General features: G+C 34.2%; 1 protein-coding gene across 2 annotated transcripts in view; it reads left to right on the forward strand.

Moving 5' to 3' along the window:
* The window catches only part of LOC140449202 (26S proteasome non-ATPase regulatory subunit 2-like), a 35953-nt gene extending 28254 nt beyond the window's left edge, over nt 1–7699 (forward strand). For both annotated transcript variants that reach the window (XM_072542382.1, XM_072542374.1), the window contains exons 10-11: nt 2491–2874; nt 6751–7699. In XM_072542382.1, coding sequence (XP_072398483.1) covers nt 2491–2874; nt 6751–7085 — 719 coding nt within the window. In that variant the 3' untranslated portion in view covers nt 7086–7699. The remainder of the gene's footprint in view (nt 1–2490; nt 2875–6750) is intronic.
* The last annotated feature ends 4406 nt before the right edge of the window (nt 7700–12105 follow it).

The following is a 12105-nucleotide window of genomic DNA, read 5'->3' on the forward strand; positions in this document are numbered from 1 at the left end:
GGACTGACGATCTAAAACGTTGTCATAGGAATTGGATGCAAGAGGCACAAGATCGAAATAGATGGAAAATTATGAGGGAGATCTATGTCCAGCAGTGGATAAGCGAAGATTGAATGATGATGATGATGATGATGATTCCATAGAAATCTTCCAGTTTCTCCATAGTTTTCAAATATCAAAGGTTGACTCATAAAGAAACTCCCAAGGAGATATGTTTTGGGTCCAAGTAACAGTATAATTCAATGCTAGGACTATGATACTTATCTTATAGGATACTTTCCGGTATAGTGGAAAGTTGCCCAGTTTTACTTATATCGGAATCTGGAAAACTTTTAAAAAACTACTTATAGCCTAACTGAATCATACAATAGCAAAATACCAGCTGATTCCTGAATATAAATTCGGCTTCAGAAAGAATCATAGCACTTTCGAGTAGATACATGGAGCACTGGGTAAAGTAAATGAAATATATAAGCAGAAAAGTTACTGCAGCACTGCTTTTTTAGATGTAAGTTAAACCTTCAATATGGTCTAGCATGATGGTCTATTCTTTAAGTTAAAAAAATACTCCCCCGCACTCTGTACATTATCATGAAATCCTTTATAAAAGAGAGATATTTTAGTGTAAAGTTTAAACAATTAAAAAAATAAATTGCATTGATAAAATCAGCAGTACCAAAGGACAAAAATGGTCTTTGGTCCATTTACTGTTCTTGTGTACACAGTGGCCTTCCAACAGCAACCAAACAACCACAGGTTCGTTTGCAGATGTTGAAGTGATTATAGCCAACAGCACCATCAAGACTACTTTAACATCTCAAGGAAATCCAGTCAAAAATAGTACAGTGCAGGTTATCATTATCTAATGCAGAGGAACGTCTCTATCTGTTACACTAAATGGTCAAAGTCTGCCTCAAACCAATAGCGTCAAGTTTACCGTCTACATCTGGACCACAGACTAACCTGGAGAATACACATTTTTATTAGCTCCTGGGAAGACAATCAAAACTTAGTTTAAACAACGAATTCTTGGAGAAATCTTAAAAAACGAAACATAGAAATCATTAAACATTTCCAGTCGAAGATATTAAGTACTATAACAATGTAACACTACGGCGATCTTTAAGTTGCTGCAGTAAAAAAAGTAGTAAGTGAACACAGCAGCCGATACATAGAAACATTGGAAAACCACCCTCATGATCTTGCACTAAATCTGCTACATAATGGTGGGCAGACTCAGAGATTGAAGAGTCACAAACCATTGGAGCTTTCATATAGGTTTCAACTCTGTAACACTATTGTTGCTATTAACATAGTGAGAAATCTTTATTGGAACCAATAGGCTGTGGTAACATTAGATGGAAATAGCACGGATACGCAACAGATAAGTAGAGGTGTGAGACAAAGATGTGTACTTTCACCATTACTATTTAATATATACTCCGAAGGGTTATTTACACAAGCACTTGAAAACTGTACATCAGTACAGTTTTGGGATCAAGATAAATGGTGAAAATAAAAATAACATTAGTTAAGCCGACGATACAGTCATTAACGCCGAAAATGAGAAATACCTGCAGACGCTACTAAACACAATTTGTCATACTGGGACATAATTTGGTTTAACAATAAACATAAAGAAAATAAAAATCATATTTATCAGTAAGAAGGTAAAGTCATAACAAGAATCCAGATAAAAAATGAAGATATTGAACAAATGTACAAAATGAAGTACTTAGGAGTTCTGAAATAGAAGTACTGAAGATCTAAATCCGAAATTCGATCAGGATTGGGAATCAGTAGCAGCCTTTTTAAAGATGAAATTTCTGAGTAACCGAAGAGTAACCTCAAACTGCAAATCCGATTCGGATGGTAAAATGTTATTCTTTATGGTGTCGAAGCTTGGACTATTAATGCTGACTTAATGAGAAAGCTGGAAGCTTTTGAGATGTGGCTTTTTAGAAGAATTTTGAAAATATCATGGACCGATCATATTACGAACGAAATGAGAAAAGGAAGAAACGGGGAACTTTTGACTGCCATTAAAAAGAGAAAGACAGCATATTTGGGGCACATACTTAGAACTACGAGTTCTTGCAGCTTATTATGAAGGGTAAAGTCGAAGGAAAAAGGGTTCCTGGTAGGCGACAAATATTCTGGCTAAAAAACATTCGCGACATCACCGGGTTAAACATACAGAGGCTTTTAAGAAAAGCAGAAGATAGAGACGAATTTGCAATGGTTATGGCCAGCGTTCATTAGTGGAGTCAGCACTAGAAGAAGAAGAAGAAGAAGCATTGTTGTAATTATCGTTAATTGCCCAACTAATTCAATTAAACCAAAGATACTAGTAAAGATTATCACTGGATAACAACTCTAGCCTATTACATACACTTTTTTAAATAAACCAAAAACTGTTTATAATAATTTATGCTTTATTTAATGCATGTAGTAAATAAAAAATACACTAATGAATGTTTTTTCAACTAGGAGTTGAAATGGTTCATCGAATCTTTGGCCAATTTGCTAGATACGGAGAATCCACAGTGCGAGCGGCAGTCCCGTTGGCAATGGCTCTCTCGTCTGTCTCCAATCCCCAATTAAACATCATTGACGTTCTTACGAAGTACTCGCACGACTCAGACGAAGACGTCGCTGTCAACGCCATTTTCGGCTTGGGTATCATCGGTGCAGGAACAAATCATGCTCGTTTGGCTGCTACTCTAAGGCAACTAGCTGCTTACCACCACAAACGTCCCTCTGAGTTATTTATGGTTCGCGTGGCTCAGGGCTTAGTGCATATGGGGAAAGGAACTTTGACGTTGGATCCTCTTCATACCGATAGAATGTTGGTAGATCCTGTAGCAATGGCCGGTAATGTTTTGGTTCATTAAGAAATTCATCACTCATGCATCACTCAACATTTAAGTAGTAGTGTGACCTATGTGTCCAAGTTTAAGTGATTGCATCTTTTTAAAAAATAATAACTGATTACACAATCATTCAATTATTCATCTAGTGATGTGTTAAAAATAATTTTCAAGTAAACTAATGTTTTATTTTCAAGTTTTATCAATTTAATGAGGCAATAAACTGATATCATGCTCAATCTATGGGACTAAATTGAGGATTTTCATTTTTCCGCTTATATATTCTCTCACGTTTACATAATAGATTTAATTTTATGACTACTTATGATTAATGTTGCTGGTATATGATTATTGTGATAATTAATTGTCTGCGTTAGTGGGGTTTGAGATTTGTGTGTCGAAATGTCTTCTTTGAACAAAAATAAAAGAAGTGAGATTGGGAGCCAAAAGCAGGGTCCAGTCCAAAAATGACCACCAATTAATTGTCAAAGAATACTGTTCATAACACTGAAATAACATAGTGTTCTCCATAACACTGAAATATTATATAAAGTTAGTTCAAACATCTTTAACTTCAGAAAGTTTAATATCTTCATTTAGCAATTCATCTTCAAAATTCTCTTCAGTTTGATATCTCGCTAGGTTATAGAATGTTGCTGTAGATTAGAACGGTTGAAACTTTACAGCCTTTTCATTTGGATAAAATAGTACCTATACCTTCTCTTTCGTATATAAAAAGTTCTGTTACATATCTGGTTTTAATATGGAATTCATTATAGAAATTTTCTTTATGGATTGTTTAGTGGACTCCTTAAAAATGGCTCCACTGTGTAATCAGAATCTCCAAGTAACAACCCATTAATTCTTTCTTTTCATTAAACAACAATATTATAGATTGTATTTTTGATTTCACGACACCGTACAACATAACAACAGACTACAATAAACACAATTTATCTTCCAGATAACTTCTTATTCAGTACTTTATTTGAATATTGATTGTGATTTCTTTCCTAGGACGCGCTAGGTGTTTAAATCTAAACTAACATACAGCTTTAAATTATTTTGCTTATTAAATATTATCTTAAAATTACAGCAACCAATATTTTTGACAATTTTGCGAAAAATATTAATCGTATTATTAATTATATTACTATCAGATTTAGCCATACGGCTCACACTCCCTGTAAGGGGAACATTCGCTCATCCCAGATACCTACGGTATCAAAAGGATTGAGCTCTGGTGGGACTCCTTCCATGTTATCGAGTCCTAGGTGACTTGGTACGTCGGTGTATCTCCCAAAAATTTTCGCACTCATCTGGACGTCGAAAGTAGTACAGCTTTCTGCATAATCTTATTAGATGTTCATTTAGACCCAGCTTTTTTATGTTTTCTAGGAGGTTCTTCGGGATGACTCCAGTGGTAGAAAGAATAATAGGTATCGTCTGGGTACTTTTCATTCTCCATTGTCTCCTTATTTGTATTTCCAGATCTCTGTACTTGGCGATCTTTTCGTTATACTTAACACGCAGATTATTGTTGTTAGGTATCGCCACATCGATTAGTGTTGTTTGTCTTGTTAGTTTATTAACTAGCACGAGATCTGGTCTATTATGTGCTACAGTTTGGTCTGTGAGCACAGTGCGATCTCAGTATAGCTTGTAGTTGTCATTCTCAAGCATACTCTCAGGAACGTATTGATAATATGGGAGATGGTTTGTAGAAGTCCCAGATCCCTAGAGTAAAAGCTATCTCTTGATGAAGTATCTTCCCTACTGAGTCATGCCGTTCCTTATATTCAGTTGCAGCAAATGCCTGGCAGCCCCCGGTAAGATGTTGGATAGTTTCTTGGGCTTGACATCCATATCGGCATTTGTCGTTTTGGACCTGAGGGTCTTTGATGAAATATTTCAGGTAATTTTTGGTTGGTATAACCTGATCCTGAATGGCGAGTAATGAACCTTCTGTTTCAGGGAACATCTTTCCTGATGTCAGCCAATAGTTCGACGCTACATTGTCGACATAGTCTTGACTGACTTCATTCGGATGTCGCCCGTGCAGAGGTTTACCCATCCAGATGCGCATTTTTTCGTTCTTAGTAAGATGGTTTATGCGCATTTCTTGTTCCCTCAGTTTGATCGGTGTTGTGTCATCTACTGCACAAATCGCGTGATGAAGAGTAGATGTCTCCGCCTGCACCTGAAAATAAGTTCGTAAATTAGTAATCTGTTTTTCTAATTGCTCGCTTATCGTTTATCGCTTATATCTTAAGTCGCTTAAGTATATCTTTATCGCTTAAGTCCTCGTCCTCCTAAATACCGCGGTAATGTCGTTCTTTCTACTGCACTTCGAGGATGGTGTTTTTGTGCCTTTGTGAGGTATGTTCGTACTTTTCGCTGAAGGGTTTCTATATCCGTTTTAGTCCACTTAATAATCCCAAATGAGTAGCTAAGCGCGGAAAATGCGTAGGTGTTTAATGCCTTAAACAAATTTTTACTATTAGGATGTGAGCGGAGTAACTGTTTTACTCTTCTTATGAACTCTGATGTTAATTCGATTTTCATTTGTTTATGGTCAATTTTCCGCGCTTGCTTTACTCCTAGATATTTATACATGTCATTTTCGCCCATAGCCTCGATGTTTTGGCCATTTTGCATATCGAATCCTCCGGGCTGAACCTTCCCCTTGACTATATTTAGTACACGACATTTGTCTAATCCAAAGTGCATACTGATATCATTTGAAAACGTTTCTACATACGCGAGTCTCCTTGAAATAGGCCGCGGTTAATTGCGATATTTTCCGTTTCGATATTGCTTTCACCAGGTATTTGGAGGTGAATTTTAGTCTTCCAATCTGTCATTATATGTCTTAAAAAGGCCACTATATTATCATCGACTTTATGTATTCTTAATATATCTACCAGCCATTCATGCGGCACTGAGTCAAAGGCTTTCTTATAGTCAATAAAGGCAGCGAAGAGGTTCCTTTTTTTGGTGTATGCCTGGTTAGAAATGACAAATGAGTCGATAATAAGTTGTTCTTTGCAACCCATGGAGCCCTTAGCGCATCCTTTCTGTTGAGGTTCTATGATATTGTTTAGTGCGCAGTGTTGGTAGATACGCTGGGCTACACAGGATGTGACCAATTTGTACAGAGTTGGAAGACACGAAATTGGCCGGTACTTGGCTGGATCTTGGGTATTATTTTGATCCTTCGGTATTAAATAAGTTGTTCCCTGAGTTAGGAATGATGGTATTTCCTGCGGATTAGAAATAACACGATTAATTAGTGTTGACAAGCACTCATGAGCACTCCAGAACTTCTTAAGCCAGAAGTTTTGAACTCCGTCTGGTCCAGGAGATTTCCAGTTATGAAGATCTTTGATGATATATAATTATATAATTAATATTATTATTATTAGTAATTAAACTTATCGTTTCGTAGAGCAAAATATGATTGACTCATTAATAGATTGAAGTAGATTGAAATATCAGTTGGTAGTTCAGATTTCTTTCCTAGGTGGCGTAGTTACCCTACCGGACAAACAGTGTGACTTGTCGTCCTAGCCTTACATATAGATAGATTATATTAAATTTAAAATATTATTCAAACTCGTCCAGCAACACTCCGTCAATTCAATGTTAAATAAAATATTTTCAGGTCTTGTTGTAACGCGGTATATTTATATAGAAGAAAAAAGACAATGTAATAGTTTTTAGAATCTAATAATACTATTACTACCTGTTACTAGTAATAGACTACAATTAGTTGCAAATAACATCCTTAAGTCGTTAAGAAAAATAAGAAATAGAAAGGAATAAGAATTTGAAACACCTGGAAGAAAACACCTAAATACATTTTTTTTTACTTTTATAGGTCTTTTGTCTGTGATGATAGCTTTGCTCGATCCCCAGAGCCTGGTATCCCGTTCCTCCTACTACATCTACTTCCTATCGGCTGCCATTCAACCCAGATGGCTATTAACGCTGGACGAAGATCTGAGAACTGTGCCAGTGAGTGTCCGTGTTGGTCAAGCTGTGGATGTGGTCGGAAAAGCCGGCACACCCAAAACTATAGCTGGTATACACACTCACACCACGCCAGTATTGTTGGCTACTGCCGAACGGGCGGAGTTGGCAACTGAAGACTATCAAGTCGTTGCTCCAACGTTGGACGGTATCTGCGTTTTGAGAAAAATTGAAAAAGCTTGATAGGAATGATATATGAGTTGAAGTTCACACAAAATTATTAAACCACTTTAATAATTAATCCTATATTTCGTTTTCATTTACTTTTTTTTAATAAAATTTAAAAGAATAAAGCAATATTTATTGATTGAGTACATCTTATTAAATAACGAAGCTGTTTTGAAACTTGAAAATCACTTCTGTTGGTTATCAGCCATTCTGAGTTTTCTTTTACAATTTCTGATGTGTTTTCCACATTTCTAATAGTGTCTAGTTGAGTATATAACATTATATATGTACATTTTAGTCAGTTTTTTTTCTTGTCATAAAAAAGTTTCTCAGCTGGAATTATAGCTTTCTGACTTGATTTTAAAGATTGATTTTACTAAGCATTCTTGTTACTTATAACGAGAAAAAATTAACATGCATTTAAACAACTTTAAATTATCTAAAATTTTTAAACAACAGAAAAGGAAATGAAATGAATAGAGTAGTTATTATGAGTGGTGCGATAATTTTGAAAAAGAGTAACTCAGTTCTGTTTCATAAATAGTTATTTTATATGTATTATTAGCGATAATATTTTTCTATATACTTCTGAAGACTGTTTTAATAAAATTTATAGTTTATTTTTCCTATTACTTCATTTATTTCTATATTGTAACACCAAAGATATCGTCATGTTGAAGTAGCAAAAGACCATAAATATACAAAAGAAAGTCATATCTAGTTAAATAATTATCAGCCCCAAAAAGAGATTGCCCTCTTATCATTTTCTGTGTGAAGATAAACGCTTGTGCCTATTTTAGTTTGAGAGAGAGAGAGAGAGAGAGAGAGAGAGAGAGAGAGAGAGAGAGAGAGAGAGAGAGAGAGATCAATAAACCACTGTCAGATCATTCCTTATGCAAATCTATATAGGTGTGTAATAATTTATATTTTTACATTTTGTTATAATTTTTTATGATTAATATGCACTATTACTGCAGAACTTTTATGATATAAGTGTCGAAATAAAACATTTCTGAAAAACGCTCATAATTTCCGCGAAATGGGTTACAAATTTTTTAAGAATGGTAAAGAGTAATAGACTGGTTATTACCTTCATTTGGTAGGCAAATAGCCCCTGATTAGAAGGTTAAACCATAAAAATAGAAACCATTATTCATTATTTGAAATTACTCGTGGACACATGACCTTTATTCATAAAAAATCACAATACGGATGGGGTTTTCAAGGCCATTTGCACTTAGATACAGAAGTAAATTACGATATAAAGGTACTGGTGAACAGGAATATCGTGAAACGGGCGGAACTTCTAGTGCACAGAGAGAGAATGTATTCGGCCAGAAAAGGATGGAATTTACCCGAACATTACAATCATTGTACGGCTTGATGATCACTCGGTAGATATTAAAAATTTTACAATGTTGTCAATATGTGGATGATCACAGTAATATTGGGTATTTTTAGTTTGATATCTGAAAAAATGAGTTTCAACTAATTTACACAATAATTTAATGAAGAAAAGGATAAGGGAATGATTTTTGGTGAGGTATGATATACAGTGTGTCCCAAAAATTGTATACAAATGAAGAAAAGTTTATCTTACATTTTACAAAAAAAAAACTATTGATAAAAAGCTTAGCTTAGAAGAAAATTGCTAACACTTTAGCAGTATGCCAAGAAATTTGTATTATTTTAAATAAGAAATTTATACATTTCACTGATAATGCATGTCGTGTAGATAAAGATGACAGAGATTCCAAGTAAGGCCTGTTATTAATATGATAATTACTGTATATTATTTTTTTTAGTTTTCTACTTCAACCATTTTGCCATACATACATTGCATACAAACATGAATATTTTTCGGATAGGTTACATTTCTTAAAATACAGTCAAAAATGTATGTTATTTTTTCCAGCTAAAGGTAAAAAAATATCGTCGGTAGGTAACTTTTTCATGGTTGCGATTTAGCGGAAAATATTAATAACCGACACCATTTCATAAACTATTAAAAAAATACATAGTCTCCAAATGACAGTTTATAAAGTATCTAAACTGCATTTAAAGTTCGTTGAAATTATGACAATAAAACCACTAAATCATGTTTTAGGAATTGTTTTTCAAAATTGCAAACTTTAAATCGCTCCAGTGTAAAGTTAGCCAAATGGCGCTTGGTAATTTTTGCCTTTCGGACATCGATATGTTATATAAAATAAATTGGATTTTTTTTACCCATGGGGGTTAGAGATCCTCGGTATCTGATTCTTAAATCATCAGAAAAATCCCATTCCGAATCACTGTCTCTTAAAGTTATGACAAAATTTTCCATTGTTGCTAGTTGAACCAAAAATTCTTCCTTACATTTTTTTGCATGGTTGCAAACCTTGGCTTTGCCACTTAGTAGGAGGAAAGTGGCAACGAATTGTTCGCATACGTCTTTTACATTATTGATATTAAATTTAATATTTTTTGATGCTACATACGATTTGAAGCTGGCCCAGACCAGCTCAATTGGATTAAGGTTTGGGTGATATGGAAGTAATCTTAAAATTGTATGTCCATGTTTTATTGCGATCTCGTCTTTTGCATAACGAACATATGCTGGTTTATGCATTTTTACTAAATCGTACAGATCCGTCTTTAGCATACTATTGTTTATTGGAATATTTCTGGCCTCTAACTATTTCTTTATTAATTCTTTTGTTGATGTTGATGCGTTGTCAATTTGTTTATTGTGATAAGGTGCTATCTATTACTATAACACTTTGTGGAGGAAGATTGGGTATTAATTTGTTTTCGAACCACTTACAATAATTTTCAAAAGCCATACCGTCGTGATAGAGGCCTGTTCTCGTACCAGACTTGAAAATTAAGGCAGCTCCTTGAACAAAACCACACTCACCACCAGCATGTACAATAATCAAACGATGTTGGTTGCTTAATACCTTCCTTTTGATGTTGGTTGCTTACTACCTTCATTCGAATCATCACTCCAACTTTTGCATGTCGTATGTGATGAGTGAATGTATGTTTCATCCATATACACTATAGAGCGACCTTCTTCTCGATACTTATTAACAGCTCTTAAGTAATGTATACGAAGCTTCTGAATGTCATGTCTTTCTATTAAAAGTCGATTTGTTTTTGTTTTTCTCCAGCGGAAGCCAATGTCTCTTATAATTAATCTTAAAGATTCTCGACTACCTTGATAGCCTACAGCATCTCTGAATTTAGGCAGAATATTTTTTAGCTCAGGTACTTCTGCATCGCTTATATGCATATTATGAATAATACGCCTTAACACCCCTTTGTCAACGTCGTCAATAGTTTGCTTCTTTTTTTTATGTTTTTTTTTTGGAGAGGAGAACGAGGAGCATTGCCCCCCGCAAGTACATTTATTCCATTAGTGCTAGCATATATAATTTGCTATGGATATCATATAAAATAACTATATAAATACGTACTTACTCCAGTAGTCAGAAATGAAAATGCCACTGAACCTCTAAAAATCATACGAACAAGGTAAAGTTTTTTGCATCTTGTTTTGGGTCCCAAAATTGACATTCAGTATAATGCATCTTGTTCGTATGATTTTTAGAGAATCAAATCTCTGACTACTGGACTAGGCAGTTACGTAAAATTTAATTAGATCACTAGTGATGTAATAAAACGTTAGTTATGAAAAATGTGGTGTTTCAAAACTTAAAAATGCATTTAAAGTTACGGGTTAGATAAAGGTATTTTTTACTACTTTCTATATGACATACCTTGTTCAATTTTCATTTATTCAACTGAGACTCTGTAAATTGTACTTTCGGAAACACCTGTCGCTGCTGCCACACGCTTATTTATGCAATGATGAGGTATTGTAACACCTTCTTCAACCACTTTTTCATAAAGGTTAACACATTAGCAACTATTTCTCGACTTTGACTATTAACAGCCCGTCCGGATAATTTGCTCTTAAACTCCATGTTATCATATTAAATAACACTAATTTAGGTATATCTACTTTTTTATATCACAATTATTTCCTTACCTTTACAGTTTTTAATTTTAACAGAGTTCTGAAAAGAACTTTTGCGGAAAATGGGTAAAACAAAATACACAAATACAAAACGTAAAATCACAACAAAATTAAATTTAAATACCGCGAGCAAAAGAAACAATGCAACAGTGTAAAAATATCCAGCTCCTCATTGCTTAACGTTTACTGCACGAATGGCTTTGCTAGACCCCCACTTTCAAATTTGTTTCTGCGCGGTGACTTTAATTTCACGGGATATCTGTTTGTCTGTAATTTTCATTTCTTCCCGACTCCGTAACCTATTATTCTCTATTCTCTGTCAAGCAGTCCACCCGAAAACTATCAACAAAAAACATATAAGAAAAAAATACATTCATTATTTTAATAAAGAATTTGCGAATTAAGATAAATTTTTAGATACAGTAGAAGACGATATTCCTGAAATAAGAAGAGATAGGCTTTGGAAACGTTTATGGGAATTAGACTTCAGGTAAAATATATTAGAAAGGAAATGGATTTTACTTTTTCATTTTTATATTATCTACTGTTTTTAATACAAAATAAATATAATTTTAATTGAAAATACGTTTATTCTGACTACTATATAATATCTTTGTTGACTATTTCTCAACAAAGATATATATTACAAATGTATTTAACTACAACTTCTTATTTTTCTGCTATGTGCGAACGAAAATTTACATAGAGCGCTATTCGCGAAAATTATGATTTTAATTATCGAGAGAAGTGGTCGAGCTACACAATGTTACACAATGTTTTTGCTAGGATGACTTTCCCGCATAAAAACTGAGAGAGGAATATTGTAATGCCGCTCCATCGAGTTAGAATCTATGGAGAAGCTATGAGCATATTGACGTGTGTATTAAAAACGGTGTCAGCAGATGTGGCTAACGATCATACTAATGGCGGTGGGATCAGGGCCGGACTCAATAATATTAAAACTACTATACAAATATGACTAGTTATTCAGAAGATTTAATCATAATCTAA

The sequence above is a fragment of the Diabrotica undecimpunctata genome, chromosome 1 (genome assembly GCF_040954645.1).
Source record: "Diabrotica undecimpunctata isolate CICGRU chromosome 1, icDiaUnde3, whole genome shotgun sequence".
Classification (NCBI taxonomy): domain Eukaryota; kingdom Metazoa; phylum Arthropoda; class Insecta; order Coleoptera; family Chrysomelidae; genus Diabrotica; species Diabrotica undecimpunctata.